General features: G+C 43.0%; 1 protein-coding gene across 1 annotated transcript in view; it reads right to left on the reverse strand.

The window, feature by feature from the left end:
* The window catches only part of PGPEP1L (pyroglutamyl-peptidase I like), a gene marked incomplete at both ends in the record, with an annotated part of 48,037 nt that overhangs the window by 20,801 nt on the left and 2,178 nt on the right, over positions 1–25,058 (reverse strand). Inside the window, one exon of the mRNA XM_079699097.1 lies at positions 20,227–20,279. Coding sequence (XP_079555223.1) covers positions 20,227–20,279 — 53 coding nt within the window. The remainder of the gene's footprint in view (positions 1–20,226; positions 20,280–25,058) is intronic.

Here is a 25,058-nt window from a genome sequence, read left to right on the forward strand (position 1 = left end):
GAAATAGCAATAGGGAGTCTGCCATGTCCAGAGACCTGGCTAGAAAGGAAGGTAGGTAGAGATTGCCACTGGAATTTGATTTTCAGAGGGACACGGTTGGATGTTATTCATCTCTGAACTGATCTCCAGTGGTTTTTGTCCCAAGAATAACACTACACTTTCATTGTCTGTCAACGGTGCCCTCAGCTCCAGTGGGTCCCTGTCTGGGAGCCTGGGCAGATTCAGGCTTCTGCTTGTGGCTCCCAGACCTATGGAGGCCCCAGGTCTTCTGTGCAGCCAGGAGCAGAAGCTTAACCAGAACAGCTACCTGATCCATAACAAGCAAAATCAAGGGTGTTGGAGGGGAGGTACTGTTTAGGCTATAAGATCAGCAGTTCATGCTCTTGATAGGGGCTGGGTGCCTGAGGACTGCAGAGTCATTAGTCACATGATCTTTCTTGCAAGGGAGACACTTTACAAAATAAAGTGTTCTCTGAGTGTCAATCCCCCCAGACTTTACGAGCCATAGAGGACCTCAACCTTAGGTCTGTTCAGCTTACCCTGTCTCTGCAACTGGGTGGAAATGCACCCTCATCCATTCAGCACATCTGACTTTTTCCCAGTGAACTACAGATGGAACAATTAACCAAAATTATCTCAGCCCAAAAGAACATTCCTCCTGCTGGTCTGGTTTCTAATTACCCAGAGGCATGTAGTCAAAGGAACTTGGGTCTGGAAAGTCGAGGTACAAGCCTGTTGCCTCCATTTCCTCTCCGCCTCTTCCAGCTCTGATACCCGTGGTCCTGTGATGCTACCCATGGCCTTTACAGCGGCTACTCCCTCCGCCTGGACCACTTCCCAGGGAAGCTGGTCCTGGTCACTCAGGTCCCAGTCAAAATGTCACATCCTCAGAGAGGCCTTCCTGGCCCACATCTGCTAAAGGAGTTCCCAAGTCACCATCCAACACATCACTGTGCCCTATAATCTTCGTGGCCCATAGGACTTGCTGACATTCTCTTGCTCAGTTTTTCGTTTCTTGTCAGTTTTGCCACCACGGAGGACCAGCACCACCGGAGTGGTGTGCTCCAGCTGTTGTCGAATGACATGGTATGATCTGTCCCACAAATCCTGCATGATTGCATTCTTCACTGGGATTCCAGGATTATCCCAAACAAAACATAATACTAACTCTGTCTACTTAGACTTCCAGAATTTTATCAAACAAATTTTCCAATCACCTAGATTTGAATATTTGACTGACAAAAAAAGTGCCTTGTGGGGTACGTACTAAATAGAGAAGCAGGAGTCTTTGTTGTCCAAATGAGGGAGTGGGGTGTTTAATTTCATTTTCAGTTTATTTTTCAAAATCGAATGTGGGAGATATTTTTGCCTGTGTGTTACATTGGTCATTAATTCTAGTCAAGCCAGACCACTTGATTGACATCTGTAAAAATCTTGGGAAAAAAAGTTTAAATATACAGATGCGATATATCATTATTAAGGTTATTTTCAGTTCCTAAAAAAAAATGACCAGTCAGGAAATTCAAAGGAATTGAGTTAATGATACCTCTCCACTCCTTTCAATGACCTTTGTCTTGATTTAAAGGTGCTGGTTTAATAGGATTTATATCAACACTGTGGTACTAATCAAACTGGCAAAGATTTTAGAAACCATAACACCCTAGTGTTGGGGTGTGTAATGAAGCAACATGTACTCTCATTCACTGCTACTGCAAAGGGGAATTGGTATAACCCTTCAGAAGGGTAATATTAGCTCATGTGGTAACATATCTCCAAGATGGTGTTACCAAACCGAACTTGGCAGTTTGGTACTGACACGAGGTTGTAGTGAAGAGAAGTACAGCATTTACTGCAGGGCCAAGCAAGGAGAATGGGCAGCTCATGCTCAAAAGATCCAAACTTGGACTTCCCTTGTGGTGCAATGGTTAAGAATCGGCCTGCCAATGCAGGGGACACAGGTTTCAGCCCAGGAATATCCCACATGCCACGGAGCAACCAGGCCTGTGCACCACAACTACTGAGCCTGCACTCTAGAGCCCATGAGCCGCAACTACTGAGCCCTCATGCCACAACTACTGAAGCCCGTGTGCCTAAAGCCCATGCTCCACAACAAGAGAAGCCACTGCAACTAGAGAAAGCCCACGTGCAGCAATGAAGACCCAATGCAGCCAACAATAATAAAATAAATTTAAAAAAACAAAGAGAGAAACCACCACAATGAGAAGCCCACACACTGCAACAAACAGTAGCCCCCACTTGCCACAACTAGAGAAAGCCCGCGCACAGCAACAGAGACCCAACATAGCCAAAAATTAATTAATTAATTAATTTAAAAAAATAAACAAGATCTTTATATAATTCCTTCCAAAAAAAAAGACCCGAGCTCCCTGATGGCTTTCAGGGAAGGATTTTTAAAGGCAACATTTGGGGTGAGGGGTGCAGGGGGCATGAATTTCTTCTGATTGGTGGTGAGGTAACAGGGTGGTGTTTCAGGAGTCTTAATTATTAACTTTCTGGTTCCAGCCAGTCTGGGTCTATGGGCCTGTGGTCAGTGTGTAGTCACCATCCTCCACCTGCGTGGGGAGTCTTAGTTTCTGCAGAACAGCACAAAGATTTGCATCAGATTGTTACGTATACCCCTTGAGGAGGAACTAGGACTCTGTGTTATCGCTGAACTATTGTTTAAGCTATTATTAGCTTTTGTGCTTGACTGCTTTTCCTTCTGTTTCCTTTGTTTCTGTTCCCTCACTTTCCTAATTAGTAACTGCTTTAATCTGCTCTTTGGAACTCTGGGAAGGCCTAGGAGATGAAAGCCTTTTTCTACAAACAAGAAACACGGAACATGGAGGGGCTTTTGTACTGGAGAGGGCCCAGCAGGGTCCTACTCGATTTCAGTGGCTTCAGTTACGGAATGAATGTTTGTGTCCCCCCAAAATTCATATGTTGAAGTCCTTATTCCCAGCGTGATAGTATTTAGAGATAGGGTCTTTGGGAGATAATTAGGTCTAGATAAGGTCATGAAGGTGGGGCCACCACAATGGGATTAGCATCCTTATAAGGGCATGATGAGACTAGAACTCTGTCTGCATGCTGCATACACGCACCAAGGAAAGACTCTGTGAGGTAATAACCAGGAAGTGGGCCATAACCAGGAAGTGGGCCAACCATGTTGGCAGAACCATGTTGGCACCCTGATCTCAGACTTTCAGCCTCCAGAACTGTGAAAAATAGACATTTATTGTTTAAGCCACCAGTCTATGGTATTCTGTTATAGCAGCTGGAGCTAAGACAGTCCCCAGTGGAGCATGCCTCTGGTATTCACAGCCTGGTGTCATCTCCTCCCACAGTGCACCCGAGCTGGCCTGAACTCATTTTACCACCATAATTCAGCCAGTTCAGGGCCTAAGCCATAAGAGGGCTTAGCAGCTTCTCCCCTAGACTACCCCTTGGGGAGACCTCCTGTGGCAAGGTCTGCTGTCCTAGCACCCCAGCCAAGCTCTGTGATCCTGTCCCAGCCTCCTTCCTACTACAACCACAAGAGAGACCCAGGCAAGACCAGCAGAAGAGCTGCCCAGCTGAGCCTAGCTGACCCACACAGCCAGGAAGGATAATGAAATGAACGCCATTAAGTTCTGGGCTGGCTTGATTGCAGCAACAGATACCCAACCCAGAACATGACAGTAAGGATTGAGAGGACATGCACTATACTTGGGGTTCTTTTTAGATGGGGAATTACAATCTATTTTTCTGTGTTTCTTTGTGATCTTTGGAGGTCTTATGTAATTGTTCCTTAATAACTGGAAAATAGAACAAAGCACATTGTTAAAAGTGAGATGTATGTTTTTTCGCTTCCTCGGGAATGTAGTTTCATTAACAATGATATTCCTTCATGAATGTTAATTGCCCCTGTCAAGTTCTAGGCCTGTGCTGGGTCCTGGAGACAAACTGGAGACCAGGACAGAAAAGAGAGAAGCAACAGATACAGAGAAGAATGTAATGGGGGAGGGAAGGTGGCCAGGTTCAGTGGCAAGTGTGGACAGAAATAAAGATTTATGGTGAAATAAGCGAGACACGATGGACAAATATTGTATGATTCCACTTACATGAGGTTGCTAGAATAGTCAAATCCATAGAGAAAGAAAGTATAATGGTGACTACCAGGGAGGAGGGAATGGGGAGTTAGAGTTTAATGGGTACAGAGTTTCTGTTTGGGATGGTGGAAAGTTCTGGAGATGAATGGTGGTGCTGGTTGCACAAGAATGTGAATGTGTTACTACTGAGCCTGTGCATCTGGAGCCTGTGCTCTGCAACAAGAGAGGCCGCGATAGTGAGAGGCCCACACACCGCGATGAAGACTGGCCCCCACTTGCCGCAACTAGAGAAAGCCCTTGCACAGAAACGAAGACCCAACACAGCCAAAAATAAATAAATAAATAAAAGCTGAGCTGATGTCCTTCTTCAAAAAAAAAAAAAAAAAAAAGAATGTGAATGTGTTAAATGCCACTGAATTGTATGTTTAAAATGGTTAAGTTATATGTTATGTATATTTTACCACAGTTAAAAAATATGTGTAGATTCCCCATCACTCTTTTCCACCAATATTTTTTAACCTGACTAAAAAGTACAGTCTGAAGGAAGACTAAATTCACAGTAAATCACTTAGGTCAGGCTGACATCTCCACCTTTCAGACAGGGTTAATAACTAGGTAGGGATTTTAACAGTCTCCCATTTTCTTTTTTAAAAATTTTTATTTATTTTTGGCTGCATTGGGCCTTTGTTGCTGTGTGCGGGTTTTCTCTAGTTGTGGTGAGTGGGGGCTACTCTTCATTGCAGTGCGTGGGCTTCTCATTGCAGTGGCTTCTCTTGCTGTGGAGCACGGGCTCTAGGTGCATGGGCTTCAGTAGTTGCAGCACGTGTGTTCAGTAGCTGCGGCACACAGGCTCTAGAGTGCAGGCTCAGTAGTTGTGGTGCACGGGCTTAGCTGTTCCACGGCATGTGGGATCTTCCCAGGCCAGGGACTGAACCTGTGTCCCCTGCACTGGCAGGCGGATTCTTAACCACTGCGCCACCAGGGAAGTCCCTCCCATTTTCCATATCCAAAAGCCTTCTGGAGTTCTGTGGCATCAAGATCTAGAAGTTGTCTTTGAGATGACAGCAAGGGAATCTGAAAGGTGACAGTGTCTGAGCTTCTGGTCTACTGAAGGAGTCTCAGGATTTGAGAAGTTCTTTTCTTCTAAAGAGAAGAATTTTGGATGGCAATTATTCCCATAAAAATTCTGTATTGCAAATCCAGAACAATCTAAATGTGGTTATTTTACCAGGAACTAGGGAAGAGGCAGGGACAGTGGTGAGTACAGACTTTTCCGGTGGCCGGGGTCTGAGGATACGAGCTGTTTGGAAGAGGGTATGGTCTTGGAAAGGGAAGCTTGTGATTAAATGGTGTTTATTTGATGTATCTTTGAGGAACTAGTAAGGATACGAGCTGAGCTAAAACTTTACAGGTTATTATTTCATTTGATTAAATCCTAACAGTAACCTTTCGAGCCAAGAAGGGGAGAAGAAAGGAGGACCTGGTCAGCTTGGGCCTCAGTCTCCTCACCTGTATGATGGGAACAATAACAATACTGTGTCTACCATAAAGATTATTAGGACTCCAGGGAGGTCAAGTAAAATGGCAAAGAAAAAGAGGTCTTTAATGACTTTGATGGGAGTAGCTTGAGTGTGGAACCAGGGCTAGAAGCCAGGCAGTGGTAAATGAATTAAAAAATTAACAGGAATTATGCTCTCTCTCTCTCTCTCTCTCTCTCTCTCACTCTCTCTCTCTCTTTTCTTGATCCTCTGGCTAGAGGTTTATCAATTTTATTGATTTTCTCAAAGAACCAGCTCTTGGTTTCTTTGATTCTCATTATTATCTTTCTGTTCTCTAGTTCATTGATTTCTGCTTTGATCTTTATTATTTCGTTTTTTCTCCTTGGTGTGGATTTAATTTGCTCTTTTTCCAGTTTCTTAGGGTAGAAACTGAGTTCACTGACTTGGGACCTTTCTTCTTTTCTAATATTGTCATTCAGTGCTACAAATGTCCCCCTAAGCTCCGCATTAGCAATATGCCACACATTTTAATATGTTGTGTTTTCACTTTCACTTATTTCAAAAGAATTTATAATATTGCTTCTGATTTTTTCTTTGATCCATTGCTTATTTAGAAGGGTATTATTTAATTTCCAAATATATGCAGATTTTTCAGATATCTTTCTGCAGTTGATTTCTAATTTAAATCCACTGCAGTCAGAGAACATACTTTGTATATCTTGAATTCTTTTGAATTTATTCAGACTTGTCGTATGACCCAGGATATGCTCTATCTTGGTAAATGTCCTACATGCACTTAAAAGAGTTGTATTCTGCTTGGGGTGGAGAGTTCTGTAATGTCAATTAGGTCAAGTTGGTTGATAGTTTGTTTAAGTCTTCTGTATCTTTGCTGACTTTCTATCTATGTGTTCTATCCATTATTGAAAGGGGAATATTAAAATCTCTATAACTGTGGAATAATAGGACTTACAGTTCTATTAGTTTTTGCTTTGGGTATTTTGGAGGCACTGTTATTAGTGGCATAAATGTTTAGGGTTGGGCTTCCCTGGTGGCACAGTGGTTAAGAATCCGCCGGCCAATGCAGGGGACACGGGTTCAAGCTCTGGTCTGGGAAGATCCCACATGCCGTGGAGCAACTAAGCCCGTGAGCCACAACTACTGAGCCCTTGTGCCACAACTACTGAAGCCCGTGCACCTAGAGCCTGTGCTCCACAACAAGAGAAGCTACTGCAATGAGAAGCCCGTGCACTGCAACGAGGAGTAGACTCCGCTTGCCGCAACTAGAGAAAGCCCACGTGCGGCAACGAAGACCCAATGCAGCCATAAATAAATAAATAAATAGATACAACAACAACAACAACAACAACAACAACAACAAAAATGTTTAGGGCTATGTCGTCTTGATTAACTGGCTGCTTACTATGTAATTGTCTCCAAATTATGAGCTCTTAGAACATAGTTACCAAGACGGGTAAAGGATAGAAATGATCTTACAATGGGCAAAAGAGAGGATGACCCCAGCCAGGATGCTGCCTGGGGACTGCTACCCCGAATGCATCTTATGGCTCCCCAGCCATATCCCCATCTCTGGGGAACCCAGGGCCTGAAATCTCACCTCCATAGATGCTTTGGGCTCAACAGTCCCTGTCTAGATATTTTTGCAAATGCCTGAGAGAGAGGAAACACTGCATCAGCACATCTTCCTGCCCCGAGAGAAGGTGCAGCTTGTGAGGGGGGTGGGACCCAAAGCTGGGAGAGTCAGGAGCATCTCAGAGAAGTGCAACCTTACCAAGGCTGTTCGGGGGTGCAGCGTAATTACCTGTGCTTAGATGTTAGTTCAGAGGCCTGGGACCCATCAATGGTGTCTCAAATTGGCTTGCAACCTTCAGGCCCACCAGGGCCTCCATGGGTTTTGGAATCCCAGGTGTAGCATCCCTAATGTAATGCCAACGTTTTTTCAAAATGTGAAATGTGCTTCTAATGTGGATGTGAGGATGAAGATGAGAAAAACCATTGCTAATAGCCTCTTTTTTTTGTTTGTTTGTTTCTCCAAAAGCTCTGTCCCTCCCCAGAGGAGCTAAGGGTTGCCTTTGAATCCCAGTTCAAGCTGACATTCTGCTGCCTGATCTCCAGGGTCACAATTGTTTGTGTACTTTTCTCTGGTGTTAGACTGTGTGTGTTGCAGGATATATTTTCATCATATTTATGGCAACACAAATACAACCCTAATGCCCTCAAGATTCTGGTGTGGGTTCCACAGAGCAAGATAAATAGGCCAGAGTGTTTCCTATGCTGACAGAGTGTGTAATCCAGAAAGGACATGATGTATTTCATCAAATCTGAGCCCAGAGAGTGAACGCAAAGCATTATTGTATAAACCACCAAGAAAGCAAAAGCTCTGCTCAACTGTAACAAAGTGTAAGATAGAGTTGACTGTAAGATTCATCTGATTTCAGGATGCCAAAATGTTGTTTAAAAAAATGGAAGTGGGGCTTCCCTGGTGGCGCAGTGGTTGAGAGTCCACCTGCCGATGCAGGGGACACGGGTTCGTGCCCTGGTCCGGGAAGGTCCCACATGCCGCAGAGTGGCTGGGCCTGTGAGCCATGGCCGCTGAGCCTGCGCGTCCGGAGCCTGTGCTCCGCAACGGGAGAGGCCACAACAGTGAGAGGCCCACGTACCTCAAAAAAAAAAAAAGAAAAAAAAAAGGCTCTTTGCATCAATGAAATATGATAAGTGATGTGATAAGGACAGGAGTACAAGCAGTTTTTTTTTTTTTTTTTTTTGACTACACTGGGTCTTCGTTGCTGTGCGCGGGCTTTCTCTAGTTGTGGCGAATGGGGACTACTCTTCACTGCGGTGCACGGGCTTCTCACTGCAGTGGCTTCTCTTGTTATGGAGCATGGGCTCTAGGTACGTGGACTTCAGGAGTTGCAGCACGCAGGCTCAGTAGTTTTGGCACGTGGGCTCTAGAGTGCAGGCTCAGTAGTTGTAGTGCACAGGCTTAGTTGCTCCGCGGTATGTGGGATTTTCCCGGACCAGGGATTGAAGCCATCTCCCCTGCCTTGGCAGGCAGATTCTTAACCACTGCGCCACCAGGGAAGTCCCAAGCAGATTTATATATAAAAGGAATGCAGTTAATTAAAAAAAGTGCCCACCTTAGTCTAACTTTCAATGGTGGAAAATGAAATGTGGGATCTTGTGTTTCCCTTGGAAGAGGTATGTTAGTAAGCAGGGATAGTATAGGAGGTGGGAAAGGTTTCAGGAGAAGATGGACTTTGATAAGGAAGCAAGCCATAACCCAAAGTATAAAATAATTATCCATGAGTCCATACTGACATAAAGAAATGATTACATAAATACATAAACAGGTGCAGCAGGAAGAGCCAAATCCTCCATGCAGATGCATCCCAAACAATTTATGGAGATACTCTGTCCTCAAGGGGGCATAATTCCTCACTCCTTGAGTGTGAGGGGCACAGAGTGATCTCCTTCCAAAGAGTGAAGTATAAAGAGGGGGAGAAAGCAACTTTACAGTGAGAAACGGGGAAGGACTCCCTCAGCCAGGTGATCAAGGTCAGTGTCAACGGTGATCAGTCACATCAACAGTATGTGCCCCTGATATTATGGGATAAGAATGGTACTTGACCTCTGTACTCCTCCCCAAACCTACTTGGCTAATCATGAGAAAAGCATCAGACAGATCCCAATTGAAGGACGGTCTATAAAATACTGGACCAGTACTCCTCAAAACTGTCAAAGCCACCAAAAACAAGGAAACTCTAAGAAACTGTCAAAGACCAGAGGAGCCTAAGGACACATGAAGACTAAGTGTAATGTGCCATCTTGGAGGGGACCCTGGGACAGGAAAAGGATGCTGGGTGAAAACTAAGGAAATCGGAATAAACTATGGACTTCAGTTAATAATAATATATTAATACTGGTTCATTCACTGTGACAAATGTACCATACTAATGTATGATGTGTAAGATGTTAATGATAGGGGAAACTGGTGAGGGGGGAGTGTGTATATGGGAACTCTCTGTACTATCTCCACAACTTTTCTGTACATCTCAATGTATTTTTAAATAAAAACATAATTTAAAACAAACACACAGGACACCAGTTAGAGAGTCTGCTCTACTTTGGCACCGGGAGGGAGTTGAGAACTCCACGTTTGCTGGGGGCAGGAGTGGGGGTAAGGGGACCCCCAGTAAGACCCTGGAAAGGTGCTGGTGTCACTTTTAAAAGATCTTACTCTGCTTTTTCTGATTTGTCGTCCTGTCAATGTGGGGATGGATTTAGGGTGTAATGAGAAGTAAACATTTAACTCACTTGTCTGTAAATGGCAGGTTTTCCTCCAGATAAGCAGACTAAATGCATTTGCCTGAGTGCTTAATAAAAGCACGGTTTACAGGGAGGGCTGTGAAGCTACAGAAGACACTCCTCATGAACACGGACTGGGAGGGGTTTCCTCCACCGAGGTGTGGGTTTCCTCCTCATCCTCAGGGGCCCCCTGTGGCCAGGCTGCTTGGGTGGGCTCCCACTGCTATGGGAGCAAGCCTTCTGCCCAGGGCCAGGCTCTTCATCATGGGCTCACATATTCCCCATATCCTTGTGCCATTTCAAAATGAGGATGCAAGGACAGTCTTACTTCAGGCTATACAGGGGCCAGCATGAACTGGGGACAGTAATATGGCTACTTCTCTTCCAACCCGTAAGATGGGTTCACACTACACAGTCACCAGATTAAAGAAATAAGGTGTAAGAAATCATGAAAAAGGGTTCAAGTGAGTGGGGGTTATCCATACTTTGAGGTCAAATTCCACACAACCCATCCAAGTGGTTGCCCCGGAAATGATTGGCACTGAGCTAGTTGCTATCACAGGTGAGGTTCCTGCACATTACAGGGAGATGTTGGGGTCTCCTTGTATCCTCATGCTGCTGACTTTTATCCCAGGCCTTCCCATATTAATCAAGAAAACAAAACAAACCCCACTGCGGGCCAGATTGGAAAAATGTCCAAAACTGTCTGTCATACATATGGTCCGTTTTCCCCTAGGTTGGAAAAAGTTTTATCATGGGATTTTAGGAAAGAAAATAAAGCAGAATCAAAAGAAACAATTTACTTCTACTTGGAAAGGCAAGCAGTTACCTGCCTGTCCCTGAGTGTGGTCTGCACAACTCATCTTTCATTCTAAAGCATTCTTCAGCTTGGTGCTTCTTTTTCTCTTCTGATTCACTGCCTTTTGTTCTTTATTATTATGCTTTTTTAAAGCAACATGTAACAAAGGCACAAAGCCACCTCATCTCTGGAGTATAGAGAAGTTATTCTGCATATCAAGTTGATCAAATCTGGCAAGAGCTCTGACCTCTTGGCCCCCCAGGCTGGGTTTATTTTAAGTGCAGTTATATAATATCCTAGCCCAACTGACCCAGGGTGTGTTTTTACAAAACCCTTGTTTTATTTGCTGCCTTTCCAGGCTCAGGCGCTTCTAAAAGAGTTCAGGACATAATTTCTTTTGAAAGAATATGAGGTGGTACTGGCTCCAAAATAAAAGTGTTCAGAAACCAGGAGATAATGCTCAGCCATTGCATCAGTCAGGGGATGAGGCTTACAACTGGGGAGGGCAGGGTGCCCAGCACAGGCCAGCCTAGTGTTAAAGTCTTTGGTACATGCTGTTGGTAAACAGCACTAAGTCACCCTTCTGGGAGTTTATAGGAGATGCCTTTGTTCATTGGGAACTTTTAGCATTTATATTATTTTTCTGTATTTTCCTTCTTTTTAAAACAATCTTCTCCTATTTAAGAGCAACCACAACAAAAATGCATTCAAGTTATTATTTAGAGGTGAAATGATCTCAGAGGTGAAATGCTGTTGAGTGTAGAACTGCACTCTTTTCCCTCTCTATCATTTCATACATCCCCACTTACAATGCCTGGCATGGAGTAGGTACTCATGAGACGTTGCCATGGTATTCACAAGGTTGACTTCCAGTGGGAGGATGCAGAAGGATAGAAAAGGATGACAATCATTCATGTATCCAGTCAACACATAGCCACTGGAAGGCTTGCTTCAGGCCAGGCCCTCTATGGGGATGGGGGTATGTTGATGCTGGCCCCCACAGACAGTGTGCTGCTTATACTGACTCTGGGAGGTGTGTGCCCTCTTGTGCATTATTTAGTCCATCTAAGCCTGTTCCTATATCTGTATAATGGGTCCAATGTATATATCTGAACTAGCTTGGACCTTTGTCTTAATACCCCACTTAGATGATTAGCCTTACAATGCTCTGTTGGCCATATGCTGGCACTTTCAGTGGATACTCCCAGGGAGGTCCCAAACCAGGATCAGAAGGTCTAACACTGAGCGGAGTCTACACACACATTAGTGGAGGACACTGAATAACCATAGATGGTGCAGGAAGAGAGCCTGGTCTGAGGATTAAGAGTGAAGCAGCCTTTAAAGAGACTGCCAGTGCCTCTGCCCTGGAGCAAAACACCAGAAAGAAGGAGAAAGCAGAAGTTAGAGACGGATAGCAGGGACCCGTGGAGAAGGCAAATGGGTGGCAGAGGGCACTGAAGCTGGGCTTGGGTTTGCTTCCTCATCAGCTGGTAAGAAGGTTTCTGTTCTGGTCACATTGTGAGCAAGAAGACCAAGCAGCAGATCATCTTGTCTGTGTCTCAGGCACTGGTGGGAGAGCTTCAAAGATGGTAAAGATGAACTCATGGCAGAAAGCCAGCCATGATGACGTGGATGTAGGGCTGAGGCATTTGGGTGAATAGCCTCACTTTGTTCACCCTTGGGTCACTGGGTAGTGGGTCTTGATATTTCTTGAGTTCTAGGAAGTTTAAAAGCCATTCCTTTTTTTTTTTTTTCGGCCATGCCACACAGCTTGCAGGATCTCAGTTTCCCAACCAGGGATTGAACCTGGGCTCCAGCAGTGAAAGCACCAAGTCCTAACCACTGGACAGCCAGGGAATTCCCTAAAAGCCATTCTTGTGCTTGAAGAGGTCCTCTTCTTCTGAACCAAGAGTTATTTTCCCCCAGGGGAAGAGCGAGGCAAGTGGGCTGAACCTGGACTTCACTCAGCAGGACCACCTGAGATTGGAATCTAGGCATGGCCATTTCATGGCACATGTCCCCAGGCCAGAGAGCCAACCTCTGAGCACCCATTTCCTCACCTGAAAAATGGGAATAACAGTATCAACCTCTTTGGACTGTAGGAAGAATTCAGCAAACCACTCTGCATGAAGTGTCTGGAGCACCCAGCGCATGGTGGTTTAGAGAATTTATTCCCTCTTGCCAGAATTTATCCTGTCCTTCACTGCTGCTTCCAACAGATGGCCTTCCCAGCGACCTCCCAGGGGTGCAGCTTTTTCTCACTTTGCTTTAGGTTCCCTTCTTTCATACGATCTCCAGAATGAAATTAATCTTTTCCTCCTCAGAGTCTCATAAGCACTTCTCAGAATCTGCTTTGGGTTATAATTATCTTATTCATGAGCCATCTCCTCTCCCTACACAGGAACCCCTCTAGGGAACTGTGATATGAAAAAGAGTATATCTGGTCTTTGTCCCCAGTTCCAGGCAGAGAGCTTCAAAATTCTTGGAATTTCTGGAGCAACAGGAGTATCTTTGTTATGCTGCTGGGGTGACTCATGGTGGTCCCTTGATAGCTGCAGGATGGGATCTGGTCACCAGAAAAACCAGCCACGTGATTAGAGGGTGGGGACTTTCAGCTGCCTGACCTTCAGGGAGGGGAAGTAGACTGGAGACTGAGTTCAATCACATGGCCAGTGATTTAACCAACCTTGTCTACACAATGAAACTCCAATAAAAACTCTGCATGTGGAGGTTCCATGGCATTTCCTGGTTGGTGAATGCATTGATGTGCCAGAATGGTGATGTGCCCTGACTCCATGGGGAGAGGGCATGAAACTTCTGCATTTGGGACCCATCCAGAATTCAACCTATATGTATCCTTTATTTTAAAAAATTGTAAGTTTAGTGCTTTTCTGAGCTCTGTGTGTCATTCTAGCAAATTATCAAAACTGTGGGGGTCATGAAAATTCCAGAATTTTCCCAAAGCACAGGTGACCTGAGGACCCCTGAAATGCAGCTGGTGTCTGAAGCGGGGGCAGTCTTGTGGAGAACTTTGCCCTTAATCTGTGAAGTCTGTGTGTGCTCCAGGGGGTTAGTGTCAGAATTGTACTGCAGTACACCTGGCTGGGGTGGAATAGGAACAGGAGGAGATTCGTGTGTTAGTAGACTGTCTTCCAAATCAGGAACTGAATAAACATAGGTTGAACTAAGAAGAGTTCACTTAATATTTTACATCCATATCAACGTTGTTATTTCTTTGGCCTTCCTCTGATTTGGGGCAACCCCTAATACTGGGGTCTTGGTGGAAGATAGAGCCTGGCTGCCCCCACAAATGCTGAAAAGGTCAGTCTCACTGTGGCCAGGTCAGGATCAACCAATCAGGTGCACTCATCTTTGACTATGAATCAGGAGCAAGTCTCTCTGATAGAAGAAACATCCATCTTTCCAGGGTAACAATAATGCCACTGGGAGTATGCAGCAGCCAGTGCCATTGGGACAAGCTACAATAACTAGTATTCAGCTGGACAGCAACAGTGTATTCATCTACCTTGTTTCCTATGGGGTGATTTTTTGGTCCCTTTGCTTAAAGTTTTGTTCATTTTTTTCTTATTCTGTTTTGTTTCCCTGCTCTCTTGGAAACCATATACTCTTATTTCTACTCTTTCATAGTTACTCTTGAAATTTTGCCACACATATATAATTGGGATTTATCCCAGGGATTTTTTCAATATCTGCAAATCAATCAATGTGATACGCCACATTAACAAACTGAAGAATAAAAACCATATGATCATCTCAATAGATGCAGAAAAAGCTTTTGATAAAATTCAACATCCATTTATGATAAACTCTCCAAAACGTGGGCATAGAGGGAACATACCTCAGCATAATAAATGCCATACATGACAAACCCACAGCAAACATCATACTCAATGGTGAAAATCTAAAAGCATTCCCTCTAAGATCAGGAACAAGATAAGGATGCCCCTCTTTCCCACTTTTATTCAATATTGTTTTGGAAGTCCTAGCCACAGCAATCAGAGAAGAAAAACAAATAAAAGGAATCCAATCTGGAAAGGAAGAAGTGAAACTTCACTGTTTGCAATGACTATACATTGAAAATCCTAAAGATACCACCAGAAAACTACTAGAGCTCATCAATGAATTCAGTAAAGTTGCAGGATACAAAATTAATATACAGAAATCTGTTGCATTTCTATACACTAACAAGGAAACATCAGAAAGAGAAATTAAGGAAACAATTCCATTTACCATTGCATCAAAAAGAATAAAATATCTAGGAATAAACCTACCTAAGGAAACAAAACCTGTACTCAGAAAACTATAAGACACTGATGAAAGAAATGGAAGATGACACAAACAGATGGACAGATATAACATGTTCTTGAATTGGAAGAAACAATATTGTTAAAATGACCATACTACCCAAGGCAATCTAGATTCAGTGCAATCCCTATCAAATTAGAATGGTATTTTTCACAGAACTAGAACAAAATATTTTTTTTTAATTTGTATGGGAACACAAAAGACCCCGAATAGCCAAAACAATCTTGAAAAAGAAGAATGGAGCTGGAAGAATCATATTATCTGACTTCACACTATACTATAAAGCTACATTAATCAAAACAGTATGGTACTGGTACAAAAACAGACACATAGATCAATGGAACAGGATAGAAAGCCCAGAAATAAACCCCTGCACTTATGGTCAATTAATCTACAACAAAGGAGGCAAAAATATACAATGGAGAAAAGACAGTCTCTTCAATAAGTGGTGCTGGGAAAACTTGACAGCTCCATGTAAAATAATGAAATTAAAACATTCTCCTGGGACTTCCCTGGTGGTCCAGGGGTTAAGACTCCATGCTTCCACTGTAGGGGGCGTGGGTTTGATCTCTGGCTGGGCAAGTTCCACATGCCGCCTGTGCGGTGTGGCTGAAAAAACAAAGAAAAGAAAAAAAGAACATTCTCTAATACCATATAAAAAAATAAACTGAAAATGGATTAAAGACCATATAAGACCAGACACTATAAAATTGTAAGACCAGATACTATAAAACTCCTAGAGGAAAACATAGGTAAATTGCTCTCTGACATAAATTGCACCAATATATTTTTTGAATCCATCTCCTAATGTTAATAAAAGCAAAAAGAAACAAATGGCTAACTAAACTTAAAAGTTTTTGCACAGAAAATGAAACCATAAACAAAATGAAAAGACAGCCTACAGACTAGAGGAAAATATTTGCAAATGATGCGACCCACAAGGGATTAATTTCCAAAATATACAAACAGCTCATACAGCTCAATATCAAAAAAACAAACAACCCTATCAAAAAATGGGCAGAAGACCTAAATAGACATTTCTCCAAAGAAGACATACAAATGCCCAACAGGAACATGAAAAGATGCTCAACATCACTAATTATTAGAGAAATGCAAATCAAAACTAAAATGAGGTACCACCTCACACCAGTCAGAATGGCCATCATCAGAAAGAGAAAGGGAAGCTTCTTACACTGTTGGTGGGAATAAATTGGTACAGTCACTATGGAGAACAGTACAGAGGTTTCTTAAAAAACTAAAAATAGAGTTACCATATGAGCCAGCAATCCCACTCCTGGGCCTATATCCAGAAGAGATGAAAACTCTAATTCAAAAAGATACATGCACCCTAATGTTCATAGCAGCACTATTCACAGTTGCCAAGACATGGAAACAACGTAAGTGTCCACCAACAGGTGAATGGTTAAAGAAGATATGGTACGTATACACAATGGAATATTACTCAGCCATAAAAAAGAATAAAATAATGCCATTTGCAGCAACATGGATGGACCTAGAGATTATCATACCAAGTGAAGTATGTCAGACAGAGAAAGACAAATATCATGATGTCACTTATATGTGGAAACTAAAAAAATGATACAAATGAACTTATTTATAAAATTGAAATGGACTCACAGACATAGAAAACAAATTTACAGTTACTAAAGGGGAAAGGTGGGGAGGGATAAATTAGGAGCTTGGGATTAAGATACATATCACTATATATATAAAATAGATAAACAAAAATGGCCTACTGTATATAGCAAAGGGAACTATATTCAATATCTTGTAATAACCTATAATGGAAAAGAATCTAAAAAGGAATATATATATATATATATTCAGCTATATATATACATATATACAACTGAATCACTTTGCTGTACACCTGAAACTAATACAACATTGTAAATCAACTATACTTCAAATTAATATATATATTATACATAAATATATATAATTTAACAAAGTCTGAATTTGATATCAGGATGCCTGTCTATACAAGGGCCTTAGAAGTCTTAAACTTCAATCACTCCTCTTAACTTCTATGCTTTCATTGTCCTATATTTTAGTTCAATCCTTTATTTTTAAACTTAAAATTAGCCATTTATTATTATTATCATTATTAACAAATAATGCTAGTTTAGATTTTACCTTTGGGCTCACAACTCCTCTTTGCATCTCACACCATCTTTCTGGGATAATTTTCCTTCCTTCTGAACGATATCCTTTACATGTTCCTTTAGGGTTGTGCCTGTTGGTAGTAAACTCTTGATGCTTGCTTTAATGAAAATGTCATTTCATCCTTGTTTTGAAAAATAATTTTGCTGGGTACACAATTTCAGGTTGACAATATTTTTCCAGCATTTTGATGATGTTACTCCATTGTTTTCTAGCTTTTATTGTTGTTTTTGAAAAATTTACTCTCAGTCTAATTGTATTGTCTTTTGTAGGTGACCTGTCTTTTCCCCCGACTACTTTCAAATCTCCTTATCTTTGGTTTTCTGCAGTTTTACTATGATGTGTATATGTATTGATTTTGTTTGTTTTTGCTTGGTATATTTTATACTTCTTATCTCTGTGGATTTATGTCTTTCATCCAATTCTGCAATAGTCTCAACCATTATCTCTTTGGCTAGTGCTTTATTTCATTCATTCTCTCTTCATGGAACTCCAAATAAACATATGTTCAAATATCTCATTTTATTATCCATATTTCTTAATTTCTTTTTTCACTTCCTTGTCCATCTCTTTATGCTGCCCTTTAAACAATATCATCAGAGCTATCTTCTAGCTCATTAATTTTGCTTATCTGTTTCTAAACTGCCATTTACATGTATTTCACATACCATACAATTTACTCATTTAAAGTCTATAATTCATTGCCTTCTAGTATATTCACAGAGTTGTGCAACCATCACCACAATTTTGAACCTTTTCATCAACCCTAAAAAAAACCCATACCCATTAACAGTCACTCCCTATTTCTCCCAATCCCCCACTCACCTGCCCTAGGCAACCACTAATCTACTTTATGTCTCAATAGATTTGCTTCATCTGGACATTCATCTAAATGTAATCATACAATATGTGGTCTTTGGTGAGTGGCATCTTTCACTTGGTATAATTCTAAACTGTCTTTTAGGTCATCTGTTAAATTCTTCACTTCAACAATTGTGTTTTAAATTTCTATAAGCTCTATTACTCCCTTTTTCAATTTGCCTAATCTTTTGATAGTTTTTGCTTAGTTTTTGTGATTCTATCATTACTTCTTCAAACATTCCATATATAATTATGTTATTTTCTGATAATATCTAGCAGAATGATTTAGAACCTCAAGTTTTTGAGGTTCTAAATCTGCTTCTGCTCATTCTTACTGAGGGTAGTTTGTTTCTTTGAATATTTGGTGATCTTTGATTGGAAATAAATGTTTAGTTTATCTTAGTTTGTGGAAAATCTAAGGTTTTAAATCCTCAAGAGAAATTGCATATGCTTTGCTGGGAGTCAGGGGTGCTAGAGACCACAGGATCTCCTTTCAAGGGTCTGGCTTACAGGAAGAGCCTTGGTTTCATTCTATCCCCTTTGCTAAAAACAATGTTGATAATGGCACGTGCCCCCCTGCCTTTTGTGTGTTAGGGTGGGAGTGCTGACCCTCACCCCTTCAGGCTGCAGCCCTGATTATGTGTGATGTATTTCTGTGCATGGCATGATGTATATGGGCTTTCCTTTACTACTATGTGTCCAGCAATGCACAGAAGTTCTATCTTATCTAGTTTATCTACAGGGGAAGGGCCACTCAGAGCACCTAGTTTGCCGTTCTACTACCTCTTCCTGGAAACCCCCAGCCTGCTTCTGTTTCTGCCCTTCTGCCCTGATTCTCCAGCTTTATTGGTGAATCTTGAGTCTACAAAATAATCCCCTCCCTCATTCTATTTCCTGTGTGGCTCTCCAAAGTCCAGTTCTATTTGCCCACAACTGAGAAAACTGACTGGTAGAATAGCTTCTTAGTAATAAGAATGAAATTTGTGAGAACCAGCAGTTGCCCTGCCATGCTCTGAGGGCTTTATGTGTGTTAATTCCTGTAGTCATCACAACCTTCCCATTTGACAGATAAGAAAACTGAGGCACAAAAAGAAGGACTCAGGGCCCATTTGGGATTCAGCAGAAAAAGTCCTGTTTTTCAAGGAACTGGCTGCAAATACCCAGGAACTCATAAAGCCCTGACCTGGCCTTTCTGGCATGTTGTGTGCAGCAGTGAGGCTTGGCAGTGAGTCTGGGGTTCTCTGAGTTTTTTTGCTGGTTGAAAAAAACCCAAGTTCTAACTCAAGAGTGGAGAGTTTCCTTGACTGTGTCTGTGTGGACAGGCTAAAAAATGAATGCTACGGTGGCTGCAAATGCACGATTCAAGTGGTTTTGCTGCATTTTCAGCTTGACTGGGTAACTCTGAGAACAGACTCAAGATCCTACCTTTGGCTTGATCCAACAGAAGCATGAAATTGATGGTCAAGTGTGAATAAATAGCCAGCTGTGCTCTGAGCCTCTAAATGACACCGTGTGGGGACTGGTAGGAGTGGGGCAATTGCTTCAGGGAGGAGAGCTCTGTTCTACGGATGAGACCCCTCTTCACGCCCTGTCTGAGGACACGCTCTCTCCTGGCTGCTTTCTTAAAAATGAAGCCATGTTGTTTATAATTATAACCACGTATTAAGCTCTTACCCTGTGCCAGGCGCTATGCTTTAAAACAGCTGCTTTTACAGACTTACTTGCTTCACACACATACCTCTTTTACTCCTCAGAACGACCCTGTAACATCAGCACTATTACTCCCCCATGTCATGAATGAGAACACCAAGGCTGGGGGCAGTGACTTTCCCGACACTCCACAGCCAGAAGGGGTTCCCAGCTCTCAGGGCAGCAGAGCCTTCCTGGGCCACTCCCCATCCTTCCCAGGGGTGTCCCTTCAGCCTGTTTTCTTTACCACTGAGCCAGATGGGCCCCCTATGGGCAGGTGAGTCACAACCCAAGGACAAAAAGCTAGCTCGTGTCCCAGGGCACCCAGTGTGTGTTTTCCCCCCCTCCCGTGTGGATCTGGCCACCAAGGAGCCTACGTGCTGGATTTTCTCAGAACCACAGAAGGAACCAGCTGGGCCCTGTGCTCCTGGGTCTGGGCTTAGAGGGTTTTTACCTTTACTGCTTCCCAGCTGGAATTCACCAGGTGCTGCCGGAAGGGCCCGAAACCTGAAACCAAAGAAAGCCTGGTTTCCTCAGGCCATGCCTTGGGCCGAGGTGTCTCTGCTTCTGTGCTGCTCCCCGCACCTCCTTGGGGACCTCTTGTGATTCCCTGGGCCATCAAGGACTCCACACACCCCCTTTCTTGTGGAGGCTTGCAACTCTGCCCATCTGGAAGCATCTTCCAAGTGCTCTTGTGTGAGGCATTGTAGGGGGGCCCCAAAGGAATGTGGGGCTGATCCACCGCCAAGTAGGAGGGCTCGAGGAGGTGTGAGCACACATGTCCAGTTAAAATGCATGCTGTGTAGAGGGACCAGAAACACACCCATGTGAATACGCCCAGTTGTTTGTTAACAAAGGTGCAAAAGCAATTCAATGGAGAGGGACAGCCTTTTAACAAATGGGGCTGGAAAAATCAGACACCTATAGGCAAAAAAAATGGATCCCTCAGCCTGCACTGTATACAAAAATTAATTCAAAATTGATCATGGACTTAAATGTAAAAAGTAAATTTATAAAACTTTTTGGGAAAAAAAAAGGGAGAAAATCTTGGGACCTAGTGTTAGGCAAAGAGTTCTTAGACTTGACACCAAGTGCGTGATCCATAAAAGTAAAAACTGATAAAGTGGACCTTATCAAAATGAAAACCTTTTGTTCTGCAAAAGACCCTGCTGACAGGGTGAAAAGATACTCTGCAGACCGTTGTAAATCACATATCTGACAAAGGCATTGTATGTAAAATGTATAAGAAAACTCTCAAAACTCAACTTTAAAAGACGGTCTAGGGACTTTTCTGGTGGCGCAGTGGTTAAGAATCCACCTGCCAATGCAGGGGACACGGGTTTGAGCCCTGGTCCGGGAAGATCCCGCATGTCACAGAGCAATTAAGCCCACGCGCCACAACTACTGGGCCTGCACTCTAGAGCCCACGAGCCACAACTACTGAGCCTGCATGCCACAACTACTGAAGCCCGCGCGCCTAGAGCCTGTGCTCCGCAACAAGAGAAGCCACTGCAGTGAGAAGCCTGTGCATCACAACGAAGAGTAGCCCCCGCTTGCCACAACTAGAGAAAGCCTGCATGCAGCAATGAAGACCCAACGCAGCCAAAAATAAAAAATTAATTAATTAAAAAGAAAAAAAAAAGACAGTCCAGTTAGAAAATGGGCAAAAGACATGAAGAAACATTTCACTGAAGAGGATATACAGGTGGCAAATAAGCACATGAAAAACTTTTCAACATCATTAGCCATCAGGGAAATGCAAATTAAAATCACAGTGAGGGCTTCCCTGGTGGTGCAGTGGTTGAGAGTCTGCCTGCCAATGCAGGGGAAATGGGTTCGAGCCCTGGTCTGGGAAGATCCCACATGCCGCGGAGCAACTAGGTCTGTGAGCCACAACTACTGAGCCTGCATGTCTGGAGCCTCTGCTCCGCAACAAGAGAGGCCGCGATAGTGAGAGACCCGTGCACCGCGATGAAGGGTGGCCCCCGCTCGCCACAACTAGAGAAAGCCCTCGCACAGAAATGAAGACCCAACACAGCCAAAAATAAAAAAAAATTTTTTTTAAAGCCATAAAATCACAATGAGATGTCATTACACTTCTATCAGGGTGGCTAAAATAGAAATACTGGTAACACCCAAAGCTGACAAGGATGAAGAGGAACAAGGTCACACATACATTGTTGGTGGGAATGTAGTGGTACTGCCACTCTGGGAAATGGTTTGACAGTTTCTTTTAAAGCTGAAAGTGGACTTCCAAGCACTTGCACTGCTGGACATTACCCCAGAGAAATGAAAACTTATTTTCACACAGAAACTTGTACACAAATGTTCACTGCAGCTTTATTTGTAATAGCCCATGGCTAGAAACCAACTCAATGTCCTTCAATGAGTGAATGGTTAAATAAACTGTGGTTCATCTAGATCACAGAATACTACTCAGCAGTGAAAAGAAAAAAGTAGAAACAACCCAAGTGTCCATCAGCTGATGAATAAACAAAATACAGTATTACCCATACAATGGCATATTATTTGGCAATAAAAAGAAGTGTTATGTTACAACATGGATGAACCTTGAAAACATGCTCAGTGAATGAGGCCAGTCACAAAACTGTATGATTCCATTTATGTGAAATGTCCAGAATTGGCAGCCTATAAAGACAGAAAGTAGATTAGTGGTTGCCTAGAGCTTGACTCTGTGTGTGTGTGTATACGTGTGTGTGTGTGTGTGTGTGTGTGTAGTGGGGGTGTGGGGATGAGGATTAGGGAGTCGAGTTTCTTTTTGGGGTAATGAAAATATTCTCAATTGACTGTGTTGAGAAACGTACAACTCTGTGACTACTAAAAGCCATTGAACTGTATGCTTTAAATGAGTGAATTGTATAGCATGAGAATTATATCTCAATAAAGCTGTTAAAAATTGCTTTAAAAGTGAAGGAATTATTGGTATAAACAACTTGGAAGAACCTCAAGGGAATTATGCTGAGTGAAAAAAAGCCAATCTCAAAAGGATACATACTGCATGTTTCCATTTACATTGGGCTGGCCAAAAAGTTCATTCGGGTTTTTCCATAAGCTCTTATGCGAAAACCTGAACGGATTTTTTGGCCAACCCAATACAATATTTGTAAATTATAATTTACATCTATAAACATAATTATAGAGATGAAGAACAGATTAATGGTTACCAGGAGTTAGAGATGGGGGGAAAAGGGGAGGTGTGGCTATAAAGGGGTAGTTCGAAGGAGCCTTGTGATGTTGGTACAGTTATTTATCTTGACGGTGGTGGTTATACAAAGCTACACATGTGATAATACCACACAGAGTTATGCATGCATGTGCGCACACACACACACACACACGCATACACACTGAGTTATACCAATGTCAGATTCTTAGATTTGATATTGAAGATGTTAACCTTGGAGGAAGCTGGGTGAAAGATGCAGAGGACCAGTCTATACATTTTCTTTGCAAATTCTTGTGAATCGATAATTATTTCAAAATGAAAAGTTTAAAAAAGTGTGAGATTTGGTCCAGCGTTTCTCAAATGCTAATACACATGTATATCTTATTAAAATGTAGAATCTGATTGGGCAGGTCTGGGGTGATGCTGGAGATTCTGAATTCCTAACAAGCTCCCCAGTGGTACTGATGCTACTGGCCCTTGGACCACACTTGGAATAGCAAGGCTTTGAACAACAACTAGGATCAGAATACAGAGGGGAGAGAGAAGATGGGTGGGGGTGGTTAGGGAAGTCTCCTGGAGGAGGTGGTGGTGACCCAGGACTCCATGGCGGAGGAGGAGGCAGAGCGGTTGGAGGGGGTGAGCCTGGGCAAGGTGAGACCCAGGAGAGGCCTCACGCTGGGAAGGAGCTTCTGGATGAGGTGTGTGGACGGAAGGGCTTGTTCCTAGAACTGGGAACACTTATTTACACTGTGTGCTATTATGTAATTTAATTGCAATGAAGATTTCTAATAAAAGGCAGTTAAACAGAATTTTGCTTTGGGGAGGACAGCAAACCTCCTCTGGGACTAGCTTAGGAAATGTTTCCTGCTGCCTGGGGAGAAGGACACCATCACTCTCTCAGTGTTGCAGCTGCTTATTTTTACGGCACCCACACCATGCAGTGACCCCGCCAAAACTCAGGCCGTGGCCCAACGGCAGCCAAGAGTGGTCAGAGACCTCAGTGTTTGGGTTCAGGCTTCTGTTGTTGCATCTCAGCCCCACCATTTAAGCAGCTGGGTGATGTTGAGCAAGTTACTTAGCTTCAGTGCCTTGATTTTCTCATCTGTAAAATGCACACCAATTATAATAATCTAATAGGGTTGTTGTGCAGATTAAATGAATAAAACGGAGCATTTGCAATACTGCCTCAAACACAGGAAGCAGTGTCAGCGTTCTCCTTCATTGTTGTTATAGTTACATACCTCCTGGGACCTCTGGACAGATTAAACAATGCCATGTACAGCACGTATTGTTTCCAGAAGCTGGTAGATGCTAAACAAATGCTAAATCCTTTTTTACTGTCTCTCTGGGCAGCGTGGGATGGGCTCCAGCTAGACCCTCACTCTGCCTTGATTCTCTCTCATCATTTGATGCCACCATTTCTCAGCCCCAAACCCCCTGCCTGGGCACCGTGACTATCAGTCAGGGGCCCTGTCCTTACTTTTCCATGTTGAGATTTCATGTGTACTTTAGGCCTCTATTTCTCTCTCCAGAAATTGAGAGGTCTGTACTGGTATGTATGTGTGTGTATATATATATCTGCATATATATAGAAAGAGATTTATTATAAGGTATTGGCTCATGTGATTATGAAGGCTGAGAAGTCCTCAGATCTGTCTGCCATCTACAGGCTGGAGACCCAGGAAAGCCAGTGGAGTAAATTCCAGTCCAAGGCTGAAGGCCCGAGAACCAGGAGCACCAGTTTGAGGGCAGGAGAAGACTAATGTGCCAGATCATGCCTTCAGACAGAGAATTCAACCCTCCTCTGCTTTTTTATTCTATTCAGACCCTTAATGGATTAGATGACGCCCACCCACACTGGAGAGGGCACTGCTTTACTGAGCCAACCGATTCAAATGCCAAGCTCTTCCAAAAACACCGTCACAGACACATCCAGATAATGTTTAACCAGATATCTGGGCACTCCGTGGCCCAGTCAAGTTGACACATGAAATTAACCATCACAAGCCCTTTAGGATGGTGTGGCTAGGAGGAAGGACCAGGACCCTGGGGGCCTCCTGCTTCATCTCTCCTTCAGTGTGGCCCATGCGCAGAGCTCA

The sequence above is a fragment of the Hyperoodon ampullatus genome (assembly GCF_949752795.1).
Source record: "Hyperoodon ampullatus genome assembly, chromosome: 3".
NCBI classification, from domain to species: domain Eukaryota; kingdom Metazoa; phylum Chordata; class Mammalia; order Artiodactyla; family Ziphiidae; genus Hyperoodon; species Hyperoodon ampullatus.